This window comes from Stigmatopora nigra, chromosome 17, assembly GCF_051989575.1.
Source record: "Stigmatopora nigra isolate UIUO_SnigA chromosome 17, RoL_Snig_1.1, whole genome shotgun sequence".
Lineage (NCBI taxonomy): Eukaryota > Metazoa > Chordata > Actinopteri > Syngnathiformes > Syngnathidae > Stigmatopora > Stigmatopora nigra.
In genome coordinates, this window is record NC_135524.1 from 2368666 (window position 1) to 2395959 (window position 27294).

The 27294-nt window shown below is 37.3% G+C and overlaps 4 protein-coding genes and 1 long non-coding RNA gene across 30 annotated transcripts in view; 2 read left to right on the forward strand and 3 right to left on the reverse strand.

Moving 5' to 3' along the window:
- On the reverse strand, positions 1-7356 carry LOC144211099 (transcription factor 7-like 1). 3 transcript variants are annotated; one of them, XM_077738151.1, is made up of 12 exons: positions 7210-7356; positions 6921-7067; positions 5525-5775; positions 3200-3566; positions 2986-3078; positions 2844-2905; positions 2702-2776; positions 2196-2349; positions 1941-2057; positions 1839-1872; positions 746-1015; positions 1-606 (listed from the first exon to the last, which is right to left on the reverse strand). In XM_077738151.1, exons 4-12 carry the CDS (start codon positions 3548-3550, stop codon positions 593-595), a joined length of 1170 nt encoding a protein of 389 aa, XP_077594277.1. In that variant the 5' UTR covers positions 3551-3566; positions 5525-5775; positions 6921-7067; positions 7210-7356; the 3' UTR covers positions 1-592. The 3 variants fall into 3 exon arrangements, with proteins under 3 accessions (XP_077594277.1, XP_077594275.1, XP_077594276.1); XM_077738149.1 differs by having other exon boundaries at positions 1-1015; XM_077738150.1 differs by lacking the exons at positions 5525-5775; positions 6921-7067; positions 7210-7356 and adding an exon at positions 4322-4461 and having other exon boundaries at positions 1-1015.
- Positions 4102-14253, forward strand: egfl7 (EGF-like-domain, multiple 7). Of its 2 annotated transcripts, XM_077738154.1 has the most exons (9): positions 4102-4181; positions 8842-9128; positions 10643-10846; positions 10919-11038; positions 12009-12121; positions 12185-12331; positions 13140-13207; positions 13370-13523; positions 13598-14253. In XM_077738154.1, exons 3-9 carry the CDS (start codon positions 10779-10781, stop codon positions 13615-13617), a joined length of 690 nt encoding a protein of 229 aa, XP_077594280.1. In that variant the 5' UTR covers positions 4102-4181; positions 8842-9128; positions 10643-10778; the 3' UTR covers positions 13618-14253. The 2 variants fall into 2 exon arrangements, with proteins under 2 accessions (XP_077594280.1, XP_077594281.1); XM_077738155.1 differs by lacking the exons at positions 4102-4181; positions 8842-9128 and adding an exon at positions 9891-10072.
- Positions 7837-12341, reverse strand: LOC144211103 (uncharacterized). The gene is made up of 4 exons (XR_013329524.1): positions 12223-12341; positions 11459-11537; positions 10128-10211; positions 7837-8394 (listed from the first exon to the last, which is right to left on the reverse strand). It is a non-coding gene; the product is annotated as an uncharacterized LOC144211103 (long non-coding RNA).
- Positions 13889-26496, reverse strand: agpat2 (1-acylglycerol-3-phosphate O-acyltransferase 2 (lysophosphatidic acid acyltransferase, beta)). Of its 2 annotated transcripts, XM_077738152.1 has the most exons (13): positions 26306-26496; positions 25339-25399; positions 24492-24533; positions 23861-24038; positions 23651-23787; positions 22050-22079; positions 20055-20139; positions 19288-19765; positions 17494-17627; positions 16624-16799; positions 16450-16545; positions 15799-15871; positions 13889-15716 (listed from the first exon to the last, which is right to left on the reverse strand). In XM_077738152.1, exons 7-13 carry the CDS (start codon positions 20083-20085, stop codon positions 15562-15564), a joined length of 1143 nt encoding a protein of 380 aa, XP_077594278.1. In that variant the 5' UTR covers positions 20086-20139; positions 22050-22079; positions 23651-23787; positions 23861-24038; positions 24492-24533; positions 25339-25399; positions 26306-26496; the 3' UTR covers positions 13889-15561. The 2 variants fall into 2 exon arrangements, with proteins under 2 accessions (XP_077594278.1, XP_077594279.1); XM_077738153.1 differs by lacking the exons at positions 22050-22079; positions 23651-23787; positions 23861-24038; ... (1 more) ...; positions 25339-25399; positions 26306-26496 and adding an exon at positions 20939-21133.
- Positions 21158-27294, forward strand: part of fnbp1b (formin binding protein 1b) — a 35276-nt gene continuing 29139 nt past the window's right edge. For 21 of the 22 annotated variants that reach the window (XM_077738125.1, XM_077738124.1, XM_077738129.1 and 18 more), the window contains exon 1: positions 26158-26391. In XM_077738125.1, the coding sequence (XP_077594251.1) occupies positions 26260-26391 (132 nt within the window). In that variant the 5' untranslated portion in view covers positions 26158-26259. Of the gene's footprint in view, positions 21556-26157; positions 26392-27294 lie in introns of those variants that run through there. The other variant, XM_077738138.1, reaches the window with a different exon arrangement.

A 27294-nucleotide genomic window follows, 5' to 3' on the forward strand; every position in this document is an offset into this window, starting at 1 on the left:
TGAAGTTTGAAAGCACACTTCTTTGGCCATAATCAAAAGTTTCAGTTGACATTGTCGCCCCCTGGAGGCTACGTATAGGTCTACAAAAACATTGTGCTGATTTGTAATTCACTTGTGTGGTTTAGCAACATTCGAGTGTATCGTGGTCTACTATCACACTGAAATAAGATTTAAATAATAATAATAATTTTAAAAAAGCCCTCAATTCTGTATAATTATAATTTCTTTTAAATATTATTTTAGCAAGAGTAGGAATGTTTTAGTCATTTCAGTGGATCCATTCATTTCCTATTACATTAAACAGCCAATAAATAAGCATAAAAATACATAGTGACTAAGAAATGTACCAAAACTAATTTAAAACTAAGTTTAGCACGTTAACAGGAAATCCCCTGCTATTTAGCAAGTCAATAAAAATCAATTTAGTGACCCAATAAACAAAAAGGACCACTTACATCTTTTTCCTTCAGCCTTTTCTTTGACCTAGATGCTGTAACAAATTGAAAAGTTCATTAAAATACATAATAGATGATTCCAACCCACCAGTTAGCAACAGCAGGCATCTCTGGGGCCTAATTTGGTCCAATAGGCATCAAGGGATAAAAACTAAATAGGGAATGGAAAAATACACAGTTCTCATAAAACATTCATATTTTTTTCAGGAATAAACAAACAACAAAATGCTGACGGTGTGCCTTTTGTTCTCAACAGCATCCGAGTAGATGCAACAGTTGCGCGTCCATACCGTCGATGTCGGACTCGTCGCCCGAGTTGGGGCGTTTTTCGGCGTCGGAAGGACGGCGTTGCGTCGTGGCGGGCGGCGAGACGGCGCGCTCGTCCGCCTCGGCCGTGGCATCGGGCAACGAGGTCGGGGAAGACGATCGGGACGACGCGGGGGAGGTGGAGGAGGATGAGAGTGAGGAGGAAGAAGAGGATGGGGACCCGGGGGAGGATGGGGGGGACGAGGCGGGTCCGTCGTCGGCGGCGTCCCAGGCATTGGCGTCGTGGTGGGTTGCTATAAAAAAAATGCACAAATATGATAGCTTTTAGCAAGGCAGCTAATGGTAGAGAGTTAATAGGGAGCTCGGACGTTTGGTCGCTGGTCTTTGGGTCGCCGGTCAAATGGTTTTGAGAGAGTTTAATATCTAAGGACTGTTTAATATCCATGTACTGTTACATCTCTAAGTACTGTTCAATATCTAAGTACTGTTTAATAACCAAGTACTGTTTAATATCTAAGTAGCGTTTAAAATCTAAGTACCGTTTAATATCTAAGTACTGTTTAATATCTAAGTACAGTTTAATATCTAAGTACTGTTTAATATCTAAGTACAGTTTAATATCTAAGTACTGTTTAATAGCGAAGTATTGTTTAATATCTAAGTACTGTTTAATATCTAAGTACTGTTTAAAATCTAAATACTGTTTAATATCTAAGTACTGTTTAATATCTAAGTACTGTTTAAAATCTAAGTACTGTTTAATATCTAAGTACTGTTTAATATCTAAGTACAGTTTAATATCTAAGTACAGTTTAATATCTAAGTACTGTTTAATAGCTAAGTACTGTTTAATAGCTAAGTACTGTTTAATATCTAAGTACTGTTTAAAATCTAAGTACTGTTTAATATCTAAGTACTGTTTAATATCTAAGTACTGTTTAAAATTGAAGTACTGTTTAATATCTAAATACTGTTTAATATCTAAGTACTGTTTAAAATCTAAGTACTGTTTAATATCTAAGTACTGTTTAAAATTTAAGTACTGTTTAATATCTAAGTACTGTTTAATATCTAAGTACTGAACAGTACTTAGATACCTCTGGCAAAGTAGCTTACCTGTGCTAACACGCTGCCTCTTGTTCTTTGGACCCTGCGCACAAAAAATGGCAAGAAATTTGACAAGGGATTTTTAGAGTTTGAACGGGGAGGCCGACGCACTTGGCTTTTGTCTTGGTCGCCGCTGGATGCTTCAGAGGACATCTGCTCATGGAGCTTTTTCTGCACAAAGGCCTGCTCGTAGTATTTGGCCTGCTGCTCTTTGTTTAGTGACGTCCACTGCCAAAACATCATGTTGAAATTAGAAAATAAACCCAGTAAATTTGTTGTGGACTATTCTGCCCAAGTTGACTAAAGACAATGAAAAACAAAAGACTAAAAATGTACAAAGTAAAATAAATATCTGTGAAAACTCACCAGCTGTGCCAGCAACTTATTGACAGCCGCACTGTCCATATTCTCCAACTGGGTCTTCATGGCCAGGCGCTGTTCCCGAAGGAAGCACATGAACGCATTGGGCGGCTTTTTGACGCCGGGAAGCTTGCGTCGTCGTTTGCATGTCCTTTTAGCACTTAAGACATAAAAAGAAAAAAAAAAAGAAAAAGAGTAGATACGTTAAAATGCAGGACTGCCACAAAAAATAATGAATCTAAATAAAAAATACACAATTATGTATCATAGTATCCATAGCAAATGGTGTTTGCAAATAACTAAATTGGATGTATTGTAAAGATAACATTTTTTTCCTATCAAGAACTTGTTACACAATAATAAAATTGTAAAAAAATATTTACAGTTCATTTTTTAAAATTTTGATGACATTAAGCTAACTAACAAAATAACAAATGAGCAGCCAATGAGTTTCTTTTTGACTATTTGTGTCACGCCAAGGTCAGAGTCCCATAGGAATAGAAAAAACTTACGTAAAAGATGTCGCAGAAACGGGAGGAGCCGCGGCCTGCGAGGCATCCACCGCCGCGTACAATACTTCGCCATTCCTACAAAGCAAAAACATCAAATCAACATCTTATGTCCATCTTGTGTGTTTACATACAAACTACTCACAACATTCCGACAGCGCGTAGAGTGGCTCCTTCGGGTAGCGGCACCACGGGCAAGTTTTTTTTCTGCAAACACCAAAAAAAAAAGTCAAATGTTCAGTTACATTACAATTTTTCTGAGTGTGTGCGCATGTGTGTGTGTGTACCGGTTGTGTTGGCGGACTGGTGAAGGTGAAGGGTCCCTGACTTTGGACAACATGTGATGGTGGTGGTGGTGGTGGTACCTGGCACGGTAAAAACTGAAAAAAATGGTCTCACAAATTAGTAATGAAAACATGTCTGTGTATTAAAAACCAGCATAAAAATGTCAAGGGAACTTGTATTAGAAATAGCATTTTTTTAATGTTATGGGCTTTTTACCTGATGACGGAAAGGACCACCTGGCTGACGGCTGAGGTAAAAAGGCTGCATAATGTATGGATTGAACTGCGGTCCGTATCTCATACTGGGAAGCGCTACTAACTGAGCTGGTGGGATGAATGGGAGTCGTGTGGGTAAGCGGGCAGGTTGGGGGTGACGGGCGTCCAGCGATAGCCCGAATACGGGCGATAGGGCGTGGGCGGAAGAGGGGTTTTGGGTGGGGAGGTGAGGGGTAGTGGTGGGGTGAGGTTCGGACATGACGTTGGAACACAATTCCTGTAGTGTGGCGGCTACGTCTTGCCACTCCAGTTCGCCAACGATCTGCTCAAATTCTTCCCTGAGCTTCTCCATCTAGTGGTCCTGACTTCTGCTGTCAATCACAGATAGACACAAAAACATTTTCTTAATATGCAGTACAATTTTAAAGTTAAATACTCATTAAACCATCACCACTTTTAATTAAAGCACACTTTTAGGGGCGGTGGTCACAACAGTGGGGGGCTATTCTAAAAAAATGGGCAATTAATTGTAGTTTTAATATTGTAATTAATACAATGGTAATTAAAATTATTAGTTAAATAACTTTAAATGAGAAAAATAGGTCAAAATAAGGAGCAAACGAACTTGGGAGCTCATAATATTGTCATTTTAATCCTGTAATATTACAATATGATTTAAGTCTCATAATATAATGACTTTACATTTGAAGTATTCTCATTAATAATATTTGTCTTTGTTTGGACTTGTGTTGACTGGATGTGAAGTTATATGAATGAAAAAGCTGATTTTGTCGACATTTCATTGCCTTATTATAGAAAAGCGAAATTAACAAAGTGCGTCAATTATGCGCCCATTGGAATTGACGTGGTGTGACGTCACATAGACTAAAACGGCGGATAGCAGGCAGAGAAATCATACAAATACATACTTTTATCTAATATTCAGCGCGAGGGAAACTAAGGATTTAAAATGCTCTGAACAGGTGAGACTCGTCCAGACTTATAACGCAAACCATCAGTTTACACAAATAAATAAATAAAATACAAATACTAGCTAAAACGGTAATCAAGTTCAGTAAAGTTATTTTTTCCTTATTTTACATCATCATATTTAGCATCTTACCTACTGTAGTTGGTCTACAAAAACCGTTTGGGTGGTTTAACAGACGAGATGGAAATACTACACAATACTTTCGAGAAATTTTCACTGTATATTGTACTTGAAAGAAAAGTCCACTTTCAACGCTCGGAAGCGGGTTGCCATGGCAACTGGGAGATCGTCACCCGAGTCATCAAAAGTACGGCAAGAAATGTGAAACAAATATTCTTGCATGCTCATTATTTACAATTATTACTTGTTAAATAGCAGGATAAAATATACATCTGCCATTAGAATAAAACTCTAAATGAAATTAAATAATTGGCTGGCGATTAATTTATTTGTACTGGGATGGGTGATTCCATTTAAGTTAAATTTGCATTTCCACGCAATTCCTGCAGATTAAGCAATCATAGTTAGTTTGCGTGTCATTTCGAATAAACCACTGGAGGGCGTAGTCGGACTAGTACTAATATTTGTATAAATCTGTAATACTAATGTGACATAAAATGATTTCTGGTAAGAATTACTGCTAGTTCTGTTTAAGTAATGCATTGGAGGCTATTGGCGTCCAATCTAATCTGCCTGGAGGGTTGGCAGGAATCAAACAATATTGCCAATATTACATGAACATTTCTTTAAAAATCCAAACTGAAAATTGAGTTAAAAAGACCTAATAATGAAATTTTATATTAGTAAAGTTTATTTTTGCTGCTTATAGCTTTTTAAATCTATTTTTTATTTCAAAATCAATGACATTTTGATTTATTTCATTCATAAAAAAATGGCAACAGATGGACTTTCTTGCTAATTTTGATACGAAATTGAAAAATGCTTAAAAAAATGAGTTTTAGTTTGAATTTTGATGGCAAGAAATGAGCTCTGGGTTGAGTTTTTTTTGCAAGTTTAGCAATGCTTTTCATTTGTCCTCATTCAACCTCCCCCTCTTGTGCACTTTGACCCCTGACCCCCCCTTTAGTAGACACTCACCGATACCAGACAAAGCCTTGCAAATATCCCAGACGGACTGACAAGAGCCAAGCACTGATAAGAAGATGCATTCAAGCATCTTTTCAGATTCCCGTCCTTCCCCCAAGTGTCTCACTAAAAGGGGGCCAAATCCGGTCATATTATCGTCCACTTTGGGCCCCAAAAGTAAACCACGTGCTTTGACTTTGTGTCCTGGAAAAACCAAATGAATGTGGTACTCTTGAAAATGTTTCAAACCTGGACGTGGGAAGACGTACGTGGTGGAAGGAAAAAGGCTGACATTCTCGAAGCAGGGCGTCAATGACTTGCAAGGCTTTTTTTCTGTTATTGTTGCAAGGGCAGCAGTCGGCGAGGGGGTGCGGGGGGGGGTCACGGGGAGTCCGGTCTGCAGGATCCAGATAAATCCAGAGGGGAGTAGGCGGGAAGTGATGTGAGAGCACTTCCCGTCTTTGTTTCTGACGCTATTTTCAAGGCCCGGAATGTCGCTCCTGTGGTGGTGAAAGCATTCAAAACAACTTCATTAACTTCTAAAATACAACACATGTGTATACATATATGTATTGCATGTACACAAGAAGTGTGGGGAATTAGAACTTATAACTTCATGTTCCCAACTTTAACAATCCTAGCACATTATAGTAAATGAGTTAGAAGCACAATGGTAATTTCAACAAAACTAAAACAAATATTTTTTGCAATTCAGTATGTTAATATAAACACAAATGTGCTCTTTTACATAAACAATCTCATATAATGAATACAATTGGTCATCTAATGTGATTATTGGGTATACATATATATACATAAATGTATATGTACATATATATGTATATGTACATATGTATATGTATATATGTACAAGTATATATATATGTACATACATATGAATATGTACATGTATATATGTACAAGTATATATATGTACATACATATATGTATATGTACATGTATATGTACATGTATCCAGGTACATGTATATATGTATATGTACATGTATATGTGTACATGTATATGTATGTATACATGTATATATGTACAAGTATATATATGTACATACATATATGTATATGTACATGTATATGTACATGGATGCAGGTACATGTATATATGTACATGTATATGTGTATATGTACATGTATATGTGTATATGTACATGTATATGTATGTATACATGTATATATGTACATGTATATATGTACATGTATATGCATATGGATGGATGGGTATAGATATTATACATTTAGTTTAAAATGTACTACTTTCTGGTATGTAGTGGCTGTGTCACACATTTTTAGTCTTTTACCCCCAGGAATTTTGTCTCTGGTTCCTATTGGTCGTTCACATGATGCCATTCTTCTCTTCTTAATTTCAGCATATTTATATTTATATTTTCAAAGCCTGGGAAGTTCCTATTTGCAGGAATTTCTGATACATAGTGCCTATTAACAGACACGAGGCAACAATCTCCTCTATTCCTAGACATTGGCTTAAGTCCGTTTACAGTTTCAAAACATAGCTTTGCAGTATCCCCAAATAACTGAAAATGGTTTTGCTAAATGCGGTATAAGCTTAGGTTTCCCCAAATCTTTTCCTCCCCCCCATATTTCAGGATAATGCTATTGGACATCCTTACCGTTAGTTTCCCCTATTTGGTGACGTGCTAAAAGAGCTATTCAAAACATTTAGCTTTTGGCCGCCGTTTGGCTCCCTACAAAAGGTGTCAAGCTGTTAGTAAATGTTGGCGGGACTCCAGCACAGTTCAAATCCCTCGAGCCACTCGCTACAGGGCAGAAAAAAAGGAAAAAAAAATCATAATTTAACACATTGAGAGCTAGTTAGGATTTCTAGAAAGGCATGCATAAAACAGCCTTTAAACATTGCTGTACTACTACATGTGACTATTTAAAAAATATCAATATTACCTCATTTGATGATGATACATTCGTCAATAGCAGTGAGAATTGATCGCTCAAATCCAGGATTCCAGTTTGAACCGGATTGGATGTTTAGAACTGTCAATGGAAGTACTATAGGAAACAAAATACTCAAGAAGTATTAGAATATTGAAATATATTACATACATTTTTTCTCCTGAAAATATTTTTTTGCAGAAAATGCCTAGCAACAGGCAAAAAAAAAAAAAAAACAACCAATCCCAATTAAGATAACTAAATTCCTCCTATTGGATGACTTTACTCAACAAAATACAGAAATTAAGTTGAATTTAGGGGTGAAATTTTCAGGGCGCTATTTGGACAGATTACAAATTATACTTGGTAAATATGCGGAATATTAGTCAAGGGTCAGATGCACGTAAATTTGGAATTAGACCCTTTTTTAAGTCAGGAAGTGCCGGTCGGCTGGGACCACCAGAGTAATGGGGGTAGGGGGGGTTTCAGACAAGTATGCCTTGGCTGTCCCTAAAGTGGCTTGAAATGTGGATGGGGGGAGGGGGGATGGAGGTAGTGAGTGTCAGGCCTTGGATGGCAGGATGTCCTGTTTGGACGGAAAGCAAAAAAATACAAATAAAAATAAACGGTATAGCGCTCAAGATTCCTGTAATTGGTTCAAAGCTGGTGAGGGAAAATGGGACAAGTACTTTTCAGTTTTTTCACACAATTTAAATGTAAATAATATATTTGTTGTCATTTTGGACAAGGACTGGGATGGTTTTTAGACTTCTGGATCGTATTTTGGGGATTTTTAACTTTTAAAGTGAATTGGTAAGTTTTGGCGGATTTTGTAGGCCATTCCTGAATAGTTGTGTTTGAGACGCCCTGGTCCAAGGTCAGGTTTTTTTCTGCAAATGTGACTGACGCAGATCCGCTTCCCGTCGGAGCCAGATCGGCATTGTTCGCGGGGAGTCGGCGCGGCGATCTCGTTCTCGCAGCCGTTTCCTTTTTCCTGTTGGAGAGGAAGCGGCATGGATGCTAACCTCGCCTTCTCTGCTGATGCCTGTTTGGATTTCAAAGAAGGAAATACTAAGTCTCTGCTCTTCTCTCTTTTTTCTCTTTCTTCGGCACTGATTTGAAATTTGAAGGAACAGATTCCACCAGAAGGTCCAGTCCATTGATGTCATACAATTAACACTTTCCATTCCATATCACCTACAACAATAGAAAATAGAGATTAATTTTGATTGACATTTTTGACAGTTTTGCAGCAGAAATTGATCAAAACGTTTTTTTGGTCATTCTAAAAGATGATTGCTATTTTGCCTTTCAATTAATTTATTCAATGGTTCTAAGCCTAATATATAGATACAATGGACAGTTAAAAAAGTGTATACTTAAGATCATTAAGTTTTTTTGAGTGTATTTTGGCATTAATAAAAAAGCTTAAGTTTTTTTCAGCCCCCCTAAAATAACAATTATTTTTAAAATTATACTTCTTATTAAGGCTCCAAATAAGACTATTATAGTTGCTTTTTTTATCCAAAGTACCAAGTACTACTAAGAAAATGTGTGTATTCTGAAAAATATGTTTTAATTTAAGTGGGAGATCGGGATTGTGCACTGGTTGACTTTTTTTTCTTCTTCTTTTTTATCATTAAGGCCCAACAGTGACAGGAAGTCCGCTTTGGGGATTGTCCGCCAGATTCCTGCCTGAGTTGCAACAGGAAGCGTGGCATAAAAAGCAAGTGGAAACACGCCCAGAGATCATTTTGGAGCTCAGAGGAGGAAGGCCGCCGTCGCCAAGGCCGATGCCAACGGGACCAACGGGCGAACATCTCATAGACGGCAACGCGATGGCGAGGGCGGCAGACGGGTCGCAGGGCCGTGGCTGGAGGGGGACAGCGAGGACTCGAGCCCCCACACGTCATTGGACTGCACGTCCATGGGTAAACGAGATTGTTGTATTTCGAACATTGATTTTGGTTCAAAAGTTGGCCAAAATAGAATGCAAAATATTTTGGTGTGATAGAGAGAGGTATTATTTGTGTAAATTTAAAAAACGATTCAAAACTTTTACAACTATATAAGTCAAAAATACATAAATGACTATGAAAAAAGTAAGAAAATATTAGTTAATAACATCTATTTGTATTTAAGTTAAACTCAAATGTTCAAAATGGATCAGGCAGTTGTATTTTATAATATTAATAATGAAAAGGGACTATAAAATAAAAATAACATTTTTAAAATTAATTAAAATGCTTGCGCTAATGCATTTTTTTAAATATCACAATTTTCTAAGCAAAAAAAATCAAGTAAAATATGACTGTAGAAACTACCATTATGAGTAAAATATATTTTGAAATTAAATAGACAATTTAAAAAAATGTATTAGAAAACAACTATTTTAAACTTTCATGTTACTTTTTAAATCTCCAAAACAATAAATTATCATTATCCCCGTTCAACAAATTATTAATAACAATAAGTATAATTTAAATTGATATTAATAAGGGGGAAGCAGTTCAATTCATCTATTATTGTTGCTATTCTAACGGATTGATTTTATATTAGAGACGACAACGGGTGATGACGTAAGGAGCTGGTCCGTAGGGGGAGGCGGGTGCTGAGGGGAAAGGGGGGGCGTCTTAAAGTGGGGGGGAGGTCCTTCATCACCCCCCATGCTTTCCGTGTGCGTGACAGTCTGAGTTGACCAGCCACACGTACACACACAAACACATATTGGATTGAATAGGACTATTAATGGGATTATAACGAGTGGATCGGAATTGGACTACTAACCGGAAGCGAGACTGTTGGATTTCATTTTTTTGGGGGTGTTTTTTTTTTTTTTCACTACCACTTTTTGGACTTTCAACTCAAAGCAACGGTGATAGTTCTGTGCATGCTTCTTACTGCGTGTGTGTGTGTGGGTTTGTACGTACTTGGATGACGTAGTCTTGATCCGTGCATGCGACAGTTCAACTGTGAGTTGCAAAGGGGCGCCCTCGTGTGGTGAAACAAGGAATCTGTTTGGAAGAGAAAGGGTTAATGAGAATGTTGGATATTTTTTTTGGAGAAATACTATGAAAATTTGAGCACATTTGGATCTAATAGTTGGTAAAGTGTATTTAGAATATGAACTAAATCAACTGTATTTAAAAATACTGAGTAGAAATGTTAATGATCTTGACATACATTTTCCTGATAAAATATTAATAAAATCTGTGGTGAAATGATATATTTTAAAAGATGTCAATAACAACACTGTCTGTTAATTTCAAATAGCTTCTTTTAAAAAGCATTTAATTTAATATTAAAAGACCTTTCCCTACTACTCATCCATACAAGGATCGTGGAGGGTGCTGGAGCCAATCCCAGCCAAAATATCTTAAAATATGGCACATCACTTCCCTCTAGTGGTTACCAATAACCCAACAATCCCATGTTTGTGTCTCAGGTGGTCCTCCAATCCCAAATTCCAAACCGGCTGGCCAGCCGGGACCCCCTCCCTGGCCCCACCCACCCGTCCGTCCTCTTATTGGCTGGGAAGAGCGTGAGAGCGAGCCAGCGAGGGAACGTCGTGGGAGAGCAAAATGATCCAGACGGCACTCCTCGCCGCTTTCCTCATGCTCACGCGCTCATCCTACGCTCACTACTACGGGTAAAAAAAAAACACAAAGCCATTTTGCTGATAATCGCATTATGCTGAAACGTTATCATTCACTCCCTATAGGAGGAGAGTGTGTGGTGGCCGGTACCAGCACGTTGTCATGGCGACAGAGTCATACGTCCAACCCCTACACACGCCTTACATGGCTGTGTGTCAAGGTCACCGCCTTTGTAGTACTTACAAGTAAGTTTCCGACCGTCCCACATAAAAATACATGGGAAATTTGTGATTATAATATAAATACTTTGACAAAAATGACTATTTTGGAAGGAATTAAACATATACTGTTTGGAACTCTAGTCAAAATCAATTGGATGTCTATAATGGTCAATAAGGGCCTAAGAGTTATTTTGATTTTTGATGAAAAGGAATAAAAATGTCCCTTTTGACCCCCTAAAAAACATTACTGTAAGTACACTTAATAAGACTAATGAGAGAAAATGCACTCATGCACACTAAAGTGGGTCAAAGTGGAATCTGGAGTTGTTATGGAGTATTTTGTCTAAGTACGGGAAATGTCCGCCCACTCAGATTGCTTAGTCCTGTGGTGCTTCTTCTGGATACCTGATTCCCCCCAAATTTCAAATTAAAGTACTTCCTTACTTGTTGATGAAGGCCATTTGAGTGAATTCAATGCTTGAGGTTGAAGGGCAGCAGATTCACTGTTCCTCGACTTTGTGCTCTATATGAATAAAAACAAGAAAAGAAAAATACATTACATCTTATTTCAGTAGATGCCATTGATTATCGTAATAATCAATTAACAAATATTTTGATTCTCAACAGTTAAGAAGCATTGTTGATCTTAAAATTATTTGTATATTTTCTGAGCCTGAAGTTAATACACAGAAGGGATTGTGTGTCATACTACCGAAAGTTTAGAGTCCTGATGGATATTGGAAAAAAACTGTCCTTAAGCCTGTTTGTCCATACTTTGTGAGACCTGTATCGTCTCCTAGAGGGCAGCAGCTGGAACAGGTTGTGACTAGGGTGGTATGGGTCCCTGACAATGTTCTTTCTTATTAAGAGTTTTGAAAAATAGATTGCATATACAAAATAGAACAATATATAGTATAATTATTTTTAAATTAAATTCTACAATAATAAAATATTTGAAATTTGTCTGTAATGTTTATATTTATTGTCCTTACAGGACGGCGTACAGAGTGGCATACCGCCAAGTGAGCAGACTATCGTCTTTCTCCGAAGTCTATCCCGAGTGTTGTCAGGGATGGCGCCGTTTTCACTCGCTTAATTGTAATCAAGGTAAAAAGCTAATAATTAGAGCACTAAAATTTCGGGTCAATACAAATAATTTGTACCTTACAGATGTGGATGAGTGTCACAATGGGCATCCGTGTGCTCACCTTTGCGTCAACACGTACGGGAGCTTCCGATGCGAATGCCGTCCGGGCTTTGTCCTGGCCGAAGATGCTCGTGGGTGTCGCCGTTTGGTCGCTCCGACGCCATCGTCAGGTAGGCCGAGGGAAAAGACAGATGGACAAGTTAGCATTTGTTTTTTTTGTGCCAAGACTGAGAAGACGCAGAAGAGATCGTAGCCAGTTTCGCGGCTCATTATTACTTTTGGTACGCGCTATGCCGCTCAACTCGTACCGTGAGTAATAATGCACTGCGACTGGTGCTCCCTACAACTTACAAGCTTAAAAAATACGTGTGCTTTTTCCAATACTTTGCATGTCATTATTACTTTTTTAAAAATTAGATTTTCTTACCTTTAATCATTTATAAGTAGGATTATTTTTATGATGTGTATATTTTACAATACTATAGCACTTCGAATTGATTTAATTCTGATCATTTTTTTCTTCAGAAAAATGGTTGAATTTATTTAATTAAATGGTTGAATTTATCCAATTAAATAGTTGAATTTATCCAACTAAATAGTTGAATTTATTTAATTATGATTATTTATTTTCTTCAGAAAATGTTTGTCCCTGTCCATTAACTTGAAATGGCAGTCCATAAGTTAAAAATGAACTTTTTGCTAGTTGTACAAACATGAAAATATACAATTTTGTTGTTCTTGTCCGATACCTGCGGTTATGGTTCCAGCTGATCCCGTTTCCAACTCCATCACATCTGAATACGAGTTGACGGTGTTCCCTGGTCCATCAGTGGAAATGGCAAACATCTGGGAAAGATTGAAAAAAAAAATCTATTTTTAGTCCCTGTTGTACATTCCTTCCCACGCAACTACTCGAGATTTTGGCAGTTTTACGGTTTCTCTCCGTACCGCCATCCGCTAACGCTGCGCTCCCTGCAGGCGTCATTCCCGGAAATGTGACGGAAGAAATGCAAAGCCTGAAAGAGAGAGTGGAACTTTTAGAGAAGGTAAAAAAAAAAATTTTCTAACGCTCACTAGCACTATCTAGTGGTTAAACTGAGGAAATAAAAATAATGTAGGATGAACTTTAGCTTCTTGTGCGGGCTGGTTTTAAAAATACTTACATAAGCGCAGTTTGGATACTAATGTCACGTTTTCGTGCTTTTTAGAAGCTGCAGGTGGCGCTGGCGCCATATAGTAGTGATTTTCAAGAGGAAGCATTGGAGAACAGCCCCACCTTGCTGTCACACTCGTTCCGACAGCTGGATCGCATCGACTCTTTGAGCGAGCAGATTGGATTTTTGGAGGAACGTCTGGGAAGCTGTAAGTCAAACCCATAAAAACAACAGAATTAAAGTTAAATAGTTAATTCCATAACACTTTCTCTTTCATTTTAGGTTCCTGCCAGGAAAACTAGCAAAAAAAACAACATGTCTGAACCAAGCGTACGACTGTACTCACCAAATTGTCGAGTGTACTTGTCGCATAAATCACAGTTGCACTGTAAAAAGGCATTTTTTATATTTTTTGTATTATTATCGCAGTTTTCCATTGACAGTAATAGACACCCAATACAATTGGTTTTTGGGGTCTATTGTCGTAATAGGCATTAAAACATGATCTTCAATGAGAAAACTCAATTGACATTTTCTAATAAAAAGTACTCCATGACAAAGAGTGACAAAACATTTCATTAAAATTATGAAAAAAAAGGAAATTAAAAATTTATTGAAATATTTTGCAAGGCATTCACATTGACCCCATTTTTTTTATAACACGACATCATCAATATTAGAATACTGAGAATGGGGAGGGGCTTAGGACCACACACACACACGCAAACACTTTCCATGATATATGCCAGTTTTTAATAGCTTTGGTGAAAAGAAAAAAATTATAACAAAATCATATCCTTTTAGAATTTTTCTTAATTCTTAAGTCGGCTATTTGACATTTAAAACACCAGAATTTGACAAAACAATAATATATTGAAGCCAAGAGTGTTATTTATGCGTCACACACTTTTTTTAAAGCACTATACGTACTATTTTTTTATATTTTTCTCATAATCTTACCAGAATAAAGTAATACTTTTGTAAATAACTATATTTCAGTCGTTACTTATTGGGAAAAAGATTAAAAAAAAAATGCTGATATTGTAAATAGCATTATTTTCAAGAAAACCAAAAAATGTAATAAACAGATTTATAAGTTATTCCTATATTGTGTCATAATCATAAATGTAAAATAAGAAAAAGCAGGCGAGCGTCACTCGTCAAACCGGCTAAATATTGAACATTAAGTCAATAAATGCACGCTTACTCAGCACACAATGACATCAGCCCACGTTTTAAGCACCGCCCCCCCACCCCAAAAACATAGGGGGTAAAAAAATTACACTTTAAGATGCAGTTAGTATCTCACACACTTATCCCAAATTTTGAGAGAGGTACATTCGCAAAAATAGAACATAAGGCCTAAATTTGTTAAATTCAAAAACACTAAAGGCAATAGATGTCCAATCTATTTCAACTTCATATAGATTAGATGTCTATTGCCATTAATGAGTTAAGAAATGGAAAATTATCAGAAAAAAAATAAAATTTTGGACAAAAAAAAGTCATGTTTGCACTCCAAAAATAACAGTCCTGAACTCAATATGAAAAAAATAATATATATATATATTGAAAATATTATTTACACAAAAAAAATCTCATGAGACAAGATATTTGGCAAAAAAACTATTTAAACTTAGGTCTGGTTTCATAGTATGCGTCATGGCAATTAGCAAAAAAAATTAAAAACACAAAATTAATTTTGAAAATAGACGTTACGTCCCATTTCAAATTAGAGGCAGTAAATGTTCGTTTGTATTCACAAAGTATGCATTGTGGTATTTAGCAAAAAAAAGATCATTTACCCTAAAAAAATGAACAAAAAAAATGTATTGGCTACCATGGCAATGGACGTCCCAATCCAATGGAAATCCAGCAATTAATGTCAGCCAAAAAAGTTAATGAATACTCTCCATACCTCCACTTTGGCGCATCCGAAGAAGTCAATGTCGAGCGGCCTTCCACCGACCGCATCCAGGAATCCCCGTGACAAAAAGGCAACATGAGGAAAAAAAAAAGCATCTGAAGTGAAACGCGCACAAAAGCATGCACGAAAAATTGAGAAAAAAACAACCACGCAGGTCCAAAAAGAAGCCAGCTGTCCGTCACTCCACTCGCAGATAACCACCACGAGGGTCAAGACTACGCCCACCTGGACCAAAACGTGGGTCCGTCACCCCTTTGCGGGATATTGACGAAGAATACAACTGTCAGCGGAGCTTGGGTTGAGAAAAAATGGCGGACGCTCAATGCCTGATGGGCCCGTTAGGCCGCGACAAAGTCGAGATGTCCAGGAAGGCGGAACGCATGGCGTCGAAGGATTTGTCGGCGAGGGACGCCACGTCTTCTGACGTCATGCCTTTGGTTTCGATCTTTGGGAGGATCTTCAAGCGGATAGTCCCTGTGTTTAGGCGAAAAAGTACTCGAGTACTAGTATAAAAAGTAATAAGTTGGGATTTAAAAAAGGAAAAAGTAGGGCTTACCCGATTTGAATTGCCTTTCTTTACGTTTGTAGAAGGTATTGTAAGAGGAGAAGACCACTGGGATGATTGGAGCCTGCAAATAAAATGTAGACAGTAGGGATTTTTTTTTAAAGTTTAATTTAGGTACCCGTATTTTCACGACTATAAGGCGCACTTAAAAGTCTGAAATTTTCTGCAAAATACACAGTGCGCCTTATAATCCAGTGCGCCTTATATATGGAAAAAAAAACAGAAAACCAAAAACGAAAAACCACCACTGTCGGATATTAAAAAAACACAAACACCTAAACTGAAACAATACTGTTAAATATGCAGATGCCATCTTAGTTTACAAAATCTTCCATCATATAGCTCCTCCCCCACTTCAAGATTTTATACAAAAAAATCCAGTGAGTAGTGAGTGCTTCATACCAGAAAGTCAATAGCAATTACCGTATTTTCACAACTATAAGGCGCACTTAAAAGTCTTACATTTTCTCCAAAATAGACAGTGCGCCTTATAATACAGTGCGTCTTATATATGGAAAAAAATGTCATTCATTGAGGGTGCGCCTTATAGTCGTGAAAATACGGTAATTGGGATTCTACTGCCATCTGGTAGCATAACATAACATTTTGTGACATAACGTTGCGTTCTGAAGAGATACTAACTTGCGCTTGCACAGCCAAGTGGAATGCGCCTTTTTTGAAAGGCAGCAAATCTCCTCTCTGGTTCCGCGTTCCCTCAGGAAAGACCCACAGACGGATCTACAAAAGGTTAAAATAGTATTAACAAGGCAGATATTAGCAATTAACACTAGCGGGAAACATTTCAGCTGCTCTCACCCGTTCGTCTAACATAGTTTTGGCGGCGTCGGCCATGACGCTTTTGGCGTCGCTGGTCTTCTTGCGGTTGATGAAGACGATTCCGCCTAGCCAGCAGACGATGCCCACTGTGCCGGCGTAGATCAGTTCTTTTTTGGCGATCATGGTGCAGCGGTCGGGTAGGATCTCCATTAGGCCTGTTGGAGGAAAGATTTTTGGTTATTTTGGTTTTTCGGTAGGGTCATTGGAAAATTATCATTTTAAATGTACCTTATTTTTTTGTAAAACTCGACTTTAATTTTCTATTCTGAACCTAATTTATAGTTCACTATGGCTTATTTGTTGATTTTAACTAAATAGTGAGTAGCAGTGTATATTATATGCAAATTTGCATATAAAAATCAGCTTTTTTCATATGCAATTTTGCATATAAAAATCAGCTTTATTTTTTATAATCCAGAAATGTCAGTATTTTTATACTTAAACTATATTTGCATTCATTTATCTTAAAATTATTTAATTTCGGCCTTTATTGAAAAGAAATATTAGCATCAGTGATATTTAAAGCATATTAGCCAAATACAAAAAATTCATAAATCCATTTTTTTGAATGGCTTGGAATAATATGCACAAATCTAACCCGCATTTGTTGTGTCAAAGTATGTAAAAAAGATCTTTAGCCACCGCAATCTAAGACTGGATGACATCCGCTTTGATATTGATGAATGTATTGATTAGTACAACAACTCAAAAGATGCTTTTAAAGTAATTGACGGTTAGCCGCCATTTGCCTCGTTTATATGACAGGACTGCTGCTACAAAGAACTTGTTTCAACAACAAAGTAGGCTGAAAAAGGGAAAAAAACAGGCAAAATATAGGAATCCACCTACCCAAAACATCAAGGGAGCTCTGGTGGTTGGAGATGATGACATAGGGTCCCGGGGTCTGAAGGTGCTCCCAGCCGCTGACTTCAAATCGCAGTCCAAGGAAATACTTGACGTGCCGAACCAGGGAGCGAATAATCCTGGACACAGGATGGGGAGAAAAAAAATGCATCAAATTGAATTTGCGGGTGAAGTGAAGTCTCAATAATCGAGGAAAGACTATATTGATGCTCTCAAAAGGCTACATGCTACAGGGAAATGCTACGTTTTTGTCAAAAAGGATTATTCTAGTGGCCTTGAATGGCATTGTTGTTATAGGGAGTCATAACAAAACAACCATGCCGCCGCTTTTGAATGTAGCCAAGCTGATTTATCACATCCAAAGTCAAAATAAGGAGTAGAAGGAGCAACTTAGTGTCACTTAGAGTGTCACATGATAGTTAATGGAGGCTAGTCATGTGTTCAGAAATGTCTTATTTGCACAATATGAAAGGGTGGATTCGCTACATAACAATGTTTACTTTGTGAGCAAGTAAATACGAGGATATTATAGCAAAAAGTCGGGAAATTGGACTTGATTAATGATGTTATAATAGAAAATCTTCGGAGTGTAAATCAGTCACGGCAATCCTAGCAGCAGATGGATGCAAATCTTCACTGTGAGGTCATCTGACTAACTAATACATATGCACTAGCTGCTTAATAAGTGGGTACAGGCCATCTGGCATCTACTTCTCGGAGGTAATTAAAACAATGTGCCAATTAAACCGTGCAGCCACCAACGTGAGTCATATAAAGTGCATCTTGTTCCCTGTTGGAGATAAGAAAGCTTAAGAACAGGTCATTGTCCAGAAGGAGTGTCCACAAATGACAGTTGGAGCCAAAAACTCTGAAAAAACTATTGGGGAGAAAGTAAAATACAAGTCATTTTGAGATTTCATAAAAATATAGTGTAAATTATGTAATGAGGAAAATATATCGGCTGAAACTATGTCCGTTTGTAAGCTTTTGCGGGAAAAGGCTGAAAATAAGTTCCTGTTTTAAAGTTGCAACATTTTTTTACAAGGCGTTTCACATAAAAGCTTGCAATTTTTTAGCCTGACTTCTCTCGGCTGGGCAAATTAAAAATACCACATAAAGGCATTCCTGTTGAGTACACATGCAAAGATCAAGTGTGAAAAAGTCAACATACTTTAACTAATCCAAATATGACTTTTTTCAGAAGTTATGAAAGGAGCTTTTGAAATGGCATACACCACATAGTATCACATTATTATTCAGACCATAACAGTCATTTTAAAATCTAAAAATCACCCAAAATAGTTCAAAAAAATAATTTAAAAAGGATACTCCAATTAGGAGCAAGAGCATAGTTTCTCTTTACTTTAACTATTCCAAATAATACTTTTACAGAAGCTATGAAAGGGGCTTTAAAAATGACATACACCACATTACTATTTAGACCATAACAGTCATTTCAAAACCTAAAATGACCCAAAATAATCCAAAAAAATATTTTTTTAGAAAGATAGTCCCTTTGTGAGCAACAGCATTGTTTCTCTCCCTCACACTGGGGAATATTCCAGAATTAGACCCTGTTGTTATTGTTTTTGTTTGTGACTATACCACTATGGCAGGAGATAATGTTAGCATAGTTTTGACTGAAATGTTATTTTTAAGAGTTTGGACGAACAAAAAAATTAAAGCGTCTGGTTTAATGAAAGGTGATCTATTTTAGCACAGTCGTGGAATTCGAGTTAGCCTGTTAGCTTAACGAGCTGTCAAGTCAAAAGTCCTCACCTCATGTTCTCGACGTCTCTTCCGCCGCTTTTGAGCACGCACAGGGGTATAGCCACCAACGCCAGCACCATCATCCAAGCCACATAGAAGCATGTTTTAAAATAAAACACTAAAGTCTGGCGGCTGCTCCACAGCAGCAGCAGCACCGCGAGCGGCACCACCAGCGGCGCCATCCACAGCAGAACATCCATAACGGGGCAAGTGGAAAGCGGCAGCGTAAATTGATCGGTCGGGTTGGCCGGGGCGCCGCTCACGCTACTCGGCGAAGGGCAGGCGCCACGAGCCGGGCGATCATAATACGGTTGTTGGAACTTTAGATTGTTGAGACGATAGTGTACCGTCTTTGATTTGTTGCGAGGTGGAGCCCAGGACCAGCACACGGTCTCGCCGTCGTCATCCGCTGTCTTGTGCGCCCATTTCCGGGACGGTTGTTGCTGGTCCGCTGCGTGTGACGTCATCGCACCGTTAGCTCCAGATGCTAACAAAATGAGCACAAATTAACTTCAATTTAAAACTTGACTAATTAAGATTTATTGAATTTTTAAATCATTATTCATGCCTAGTATTTCGTATTAATAACACAATAAAATAATAAAACTATTAGCATTTTTCAATTAGTATTGTCTTTAACACTGAAATCAATAAACAAATTACCAATTAATAAGTATGTTTTTTTTTCTTCGAAGCCTCTGGTTTAAAAAACAACAACAAAAAATCCAAACAAACAATATACTACATGTTATTCAGTCATTTTCTGTAACACTTACCTTCACAAGAGTGATGGGGGTGCTGGAGCATACTGCGATAGCCAGCCAATCACAGGCCACAAGGAGAGAGAAAACTATTCACACCCTAGGTTTACAAAAGACATACAAAAATAGTTAGTTTATACTTGAAATTGTTTGGGTAAATGTACTTGTCCATCTTAAGAAATAAGACTAACATGCACATATAATGGGATTGGCCATGATAATCCAATTTTTGGCCTTGTAATCCAAGGCTGACTTTCTGGAGTTTTTCGACTGTGCTTGACACGATTTGGGAGATTAGAAGGGATCGTTGTATCGGGCTGATTGAAAGCTGATCCTTCACTAACTGTAATGGTGGCAGTAATAAACATGATTTGTCTTTATAATAACATTTGCAGACAGTTATAAACATCCAATGCAAATGATCTAATAGAAGTCTAATACTTACTACCCTATGTATAATACACACTTTATAGTATATGTTGTAGTAGTTTTAGTCGTGTTTATAAATAGTGCCAGTCATTATTGACCACTTGGTGGTAGTGTCGATTTAACAATATTTTAATTTTCACGCCAAACTAGAACTTGTTTTATTTAAGCAAAATATAAATTTCAAAGGCAACTTTCTGCATATGTTTAACATATACACGTTTTTCTGGTTGTCTTTGACTAACTGTTGAAAGCATCACAGCCAATATGTTAAATTAGTATGCACAAAGTACTTACATAATCATATAACAGTTAGTAATTACACATGACATCATAGCATATGAAGAAAAAAACTTTTTAACGATTTTTTGGGACACTTGCATGAAAACTATTGCTTTTAACAAAACGCCCTACCAAAAAAATACTATGTTCTTCCAAAAAATGATGTATATTTGATATATATTGGTCCTGACCAATATATAGTTACTCAGTAGTTTGGTGTACTTTATGTTCCTTCACAATTCATTGCACTTTGGTCTTTTTCAAATGAAAATCCAAGAATAAGGCCATAAAAAGTAGGATAGACGAAAGTAGTTAAGCCCACTGGGGGGTGTCGTTGAATATAACATCTGCCTCTGTGGGTGTGCCCTATGGGGGGGCGCTCCTCCTCCTCCTCCTCCCACTCCCCCCTTCCCTTTCAAGCCTCACTTCACGCAAAAACACCATCGAGGAGTCTTTCTACTTGTATTATTTACTTAAAAAGGACAAGCAAGTGTCCTCCTCCTCCTCCTCCTCCTCTTCTGTGCGGGACCACCCCAACCCCCCAGCGCCCAAGAACTCCCGTGCACGCGCACGACCAGAGCAGCTGTCATTGACTCCTCACGGGGACGCGCGTGGGCGCTGCATCGATCGAAGAACCATCCACGGCTCAAGATGAAACGCTAAATTAAAAACGACAACAAACACGGATCTTATCGTGTAATAGACTGATCATCACTATCGTAAAAAAAGAGCAACAACAAGCAGACGCGTCGTGGATTAATTCCAAGGATAACGTCCCGAAACCATGAGCTGGGGCTCAGATCTATGGGTAAGTGATCGCCCTTATCACCATCATCATCATCATTATTATTATGATTATTATTCTAAAGTAACATGGCTGCTCTTTTTGTAGATACGCATAAACGACGTCAACCTGCAGCACTAGCCTGTTAAACGCATCTGAGCTAATTTGTCTAGCACAGTTAGCTGCCTTTCAACATCTTTATCGTTTTTCTCTTACGTTTGATGACGTCATCCTTTGCTACATAGTCGCAGTTGTGCGTCCATTTTTTGCAAAACACGTTAGTTAAGGCCATCTATCATCTAATCAATCGATCCATCTATCAATCATTTGATCTATTGATCTATTACTCTATAATTCCATCCTTCCATCCATCCATAATCAATTGAATTAAGTTAACTGGTCAAAATGGATTGGACGTCTATTACAGTCAATGGCAGCCAATGAGTTGGTTGATTATTTTCAATATAACTTGTAATAACTACTGTAATACATACAGTGAATGTTATGCATTTACTTACCTGGGCTGACTGGTGATTGGACGCCTGTCGCTGTAAATGACAAACAATAAGTTAATGAGGGTATTTCAAAATAAATGATCTTATTTTACTGAGGACCATAAGGCAGATGTAATATTAACTTTTCTTATTTTACCAACTGCTACAACAAATATGTGAATATTTTTCCTATCTCAAACTTAAAACTGTAATAACACATCCAGGTAAGTATGTTATATTCTATATTACGCAATATTTCAATATCAAGAACATATTTTTTCATATTTGCTATTAATTAGATTTTCAGATTAAAGCATATGTGACTTAAAGTGTAGGCAATTTTGAGTACCAATAAATAAAATTGTGAGGCCAAAGTATTTACAGTTTTTTGATGAACTTAGATGACATTTTTGCTGAATTTCGTGGAAAACTACGTTAAAGTGAATAGAGGTCTTTGTACTTGTTTTTTTTAACAAAGCAACCAAAGACTTGATGAATGAGAACTTTGTTTTATGATGAATTAAGATGAGTTTTTGAAAGAATATACTTTTAAGTTTAATTGCCTTGAATTAGGGTTAAAAAAAAACAATGGATGTTTGGTATACTAGTTTTGAAAGTACTTTTTTTGTCTGACTGTGTTGACTATTCCTTTATTCACAAAAGACCTTCCTTTATAAGCATCAAAGACATCATCAATCACCCGCCTTTGATTGTTATGTGTTGACATGCCATCGCAGGTGCACCAAAAAAGTCCTAAAAAAGACATTCTCATGGTTTTGAGTCATAATCAAAACCAAATCTATTCATTAGCTTATTTTCTGACCCCATCTTAAACCAATCAGACTATCAAAACGTGTTAGTAGCAACAATTGAGATGACAAGAAGTGTCTCGAATCTATTTTGGTGGGATTCCCGTCTCGGCATGACTGACTGCCGTCGTTATGGAACAAAAAAAAAAGGTTGGCGACTTGTCGTGGCAGAATTCATGGCGCATGGTGACAAGCGGTGGAATGTGTGAACGCGGAGATGTCTCGCGAGCTAGTGGGAAGGCTCTGTTGTATTTAGCGAGCCCCCCGGGTACTGTCATTTCAGGCTAATCAAAATGCCTTTCCTCTGCCTTTTATAGGGATAAACATAAATCGGAACAGCTTGATCAAAGTGTAAGAATATTGTGAGTAATATAGATGAAATCTTGAAGGAATGGGGGACTTCCAACTTCAAAATATAAATAAATAATGTAGCTAAAAGGGAATTATGGATGGATCCGATTGGTAGATTGAGATTTACATTGGATTGGATGTCTTTTACTGTTAAAATATAGGGGTTTGTCCATTATTTTTCTGAGGGTACACATACAAAGAGCATAATTTAATTTAAATTAAGATTTGATTAGTACCAGTGTGCTTTATATATGGAAAATAAATGTGTCATTCGTTGACAGTGAGCCTTTACATGTGATGCGCATTATAGTTGTGAAAATACGGGTCGAAATCATTTGCAGTGGATAGATTAAGCCCTATACTATCATAAACCATACTCTGTTTGGCCTATTATATAAAGTAGTAGTTTAGTAAGGTATTTTCTTTTCTATGGGGCAACTGTAAAGAAGGAATACTTTAATTTACCTGATGCAAAGTTCCCAGACAAAAGCAGTTGTAGACCACATTCTTTGGATTTTCCTTGTGATGTCAGTATATTTTTCTTAGCTGTCATGCAATGTAGCCTTTAGGCCACTTTGGAGGCTTCCACTTAGGCTTGAAATCTGGAAAACATTTCATTCCAAGTAGTAAATACCTATAAATGGGCTTTGAATTCTATTATAGTCAGATGCTAACCTGTTTGATTTCAACCCAGACACTTGTCATGGAGGGTGCTCGGACGTTTGGTCGCCGTTAGGGTGGCTTTACAGGGTGTTGTTATTTTTTATCTTGTCCCATTTCAACTAGCACATGCTGCAACACGGAATTAAATGATGGCGACCGCAGTTTCCTGTAGCGTGTGGGCAGGAGTTTCCTGTGTGCAAGTGCAATTGAGTAATGCATATGAAAGTAATGGTGTGTGTAGCATTATATCAACGTTTACAGTAGCATCAGTATTTTCACAATTCCTAGTATAACCTTTAATGCAGTGACATAGTACTGATGATAACAGTATACATTGCATTCATAAAGCCAGACTAAAAAGAATGAGTGCTTGCCAATCGATTATTACCCTGGCAGATCTGGCCTTGATAAATTTACCAGAAATACTATTAAATAAAGTCCAGCTGCGGATTCTTAGTTGCAAATCCAGACATAAAATGTTAAACTACGTCCTATGGTGACGTCACCTTGGCAAAATTTTGAGCTGTGCAAATACTTAAAAATGGAGTTGCCAGTTCAAAACGCCTTGAAAATATTAAAGAAAAGTACAAAATACTCTCAGCACTATCAATATAGAAGTAGGCATAACAAAAAAAAATCTTACCTGTGTGACAAATAACTCATTGGTCCTAAATGACGGTCAAGCCTGAAAAAAAAAACAGATTACAAGTGTTATGAAAAATCTGTATTCAAATTTAATTATAATCACAGCAAAAACATGAGTAAATAGTATTTAAGAAATGGTTTAGGTCAGGTTAGAACTTAATTTGTAGTATCAAGACAGACAAGACACATAAGACATTGTAGAACTAGTTAAAAAAACTGGAGCCACACAGGAAGACCCTAAGGTGACTCACCTTGAAAATTTCACTGCAAAGAACTGTGAGGAACTTTAAAGTATAAGTTCACAGAAGGCCTTCATTTATATTGTTACTCTCAAGGGAGTCATGTTCTCATTTTTAGCGCTACATCGCTAAGTTTATACTCATAAGTAGTCCTAGCATTGTCTCCATACTTTGACTCATTGAACATTCAAGAAACAGATCCCGGAAACCCAACCTAGTTTATTGTCTTTGGGTGAATCAGACTTTTTTTTTGCACTATATTCAACTTCTTTGGACTACTGTATTCACTTACTTGCTGACTGTGAGATTCCACTTTAAAATCTTGTCTTCGTTGAACCCCCCTGAGACTGTAAACTAATCTAAAAAAAGTCGGCACTACTCCCTGGAGTGCAAAGAGAGGGAGTATTCAAGCAAAGTAGGACTACATTGACAAAGGATGCCTTGGCAATCTATTGTGGGGGTCTTTGGTGGTTCTGTTCTGACTGGCAATTGACTACTCTAAACCTTCCACCAAAGCTACCTAGATAATAAGATAACTGTAAACCAATAAGATCAACTTAGGCTACATTTTTTCAAACATTCCTTGGTTTAATGTTGTGTACAAACCTGGAGGAACTTTGCTTTTAGTCTTATTGACGTCCCGTAAACATGTTTGTCAGTCTTTGTCCTGAAAATGAACAGAAGAAAGAAGCTGTTTAGTCATTTTTTACTCATGACTCAATCTTTTCCCGACACTTACTGTTACTACTACAGCCTGTAATCTTAAACATAGCATTAATTCTGTGTTTTTTTGCTACAGTTAGCCTCTAATCACCACTTGAAATTATACGAGCCATGCAAGGTTGCTACTAAAGCGTGTCGTTTTATTTATTCATTGGAAAACACCATTTACTTGTTCCTGGGGGCAATGGATTTGTACACTAAATACTTTTGTAAAAGCCAGAAAGGCCTTAAAGAGCTAAAAAATGTACTAAAATCTGCTTACTTTTACACAGACACAATAAAATTCCAAATTGCATATTTTGAAAGATGTTTAACATTAAGTAATTCTGCTGTAAACGCAATCTCGGCTTTGTTTTTCTTTAAGGATTACAAGCATACTTCTTTAATTTTGATATATTATATCATATAACTTTTCCCTCCCTTAGAAAATACTGCAAAAATATTTATTCTACTTATTACCACACTACATTTCATTCTGTTCTGTATTTTGGTAGCACTTTTTGTAGACTATCTATAGGAATTAAAGAGCTTTGTCTTGGACAGAGAAGAAAAACAGCTCAAGTAGAACAATAGCAAACGTGTGCCTGACGGCAAGCAGTATTAATCCATAGAACAGCAGGTTCTCATTGGATAAGCAAGCCAGTTACCCAGAGAGGTGCTGTAATCAGATTAATAAACGGGTCATTCCATTAGAGTTTTCCTTCTACTCCTGTCGCACATTACTTTTTGTTCCTGACTGGAGTTGAACTGACATTCTCGGAAAACTAACCAAGAAAACTTTGGGGTAAACACTAATCTTTAAACATGTTGCGTAGAAGAAGCGAATTCTTCATTTTCTTGGACAGCTCACCTACGAAAACTGAGAAAGAAGGTCGTACACTGAGTCCGTATCAAGAGTATTTGCAGGTACTTCTCCAGATGAAAATGACCAGCAATGTAAGTAGGAACAGTCGGAAATCATAGTTCTGGACTTTGAGTTGTCCAACAGGGGAATTTAATTAACGTTTGTATCGAAGCGTAGTTTGAAAACCAATGTCAATATCGACTATGACAGTTTGAAGGCGTGTCTGAAAGAAAGCAACAGTAAAAACAGATGAGTCGACAAGGCTTCATGTTACATGTGTCATGTCGATGTCACAGAGGCGAGTTCATCTCGTTTGCAGGAGTACACCATACGTTTCGAGGTCTTCTATTTCGGCGTTGTGGCTATTAATAGCTACGCGGCATGCTAACGGCAAGTTGGACTGTTGAGTTCAGTGAGCAGCTGTTGGGTTTTTTGTACGAGTAGTCTGACGTGGTTTTACTTGGTTAATTGATAACGGATTCTTGATTTGAGACTCAGTACAGGCGCCAGAAGTTGGATTAAGTCACACATGTGCAAGTCATAAATCTGCTGCAGGTTTTTAACCTTCAAGTTGAAAGGAAGTCGCAAGTTACAGTACCAAAAAAAAATGAGGAGACAAGTCAAAACTGTAGTGAAGTGAAGCATTAGTCATTTTTGAATGGGATCTGCAGTTCTGGGAAAGGGATCAGAGGGAGTTTAGTCTGGCTAGGCTAAGTAAGCACTGTGTCTTCATTTTTAGGATTTTCAGATGGGCACTTAGTATTTGTTACAGTTTAATAAACTCAAGTAGAACTAGCGTAGTATTATAGTTTGTAATGAAAATCACGGTTTAAAAACTGTAAAAACCAACAACAAAAATCTGAAAATGTATAGTTACTGTGTACCTATGATCTTACCAATGTTTTTGATCATTTCAAAGTGTATACCATGTAAGAACTTTTTTACAGGATTTTTTCAAGTACGTTTTTTTGTAAAACCTATCTGGTCTTACCCAT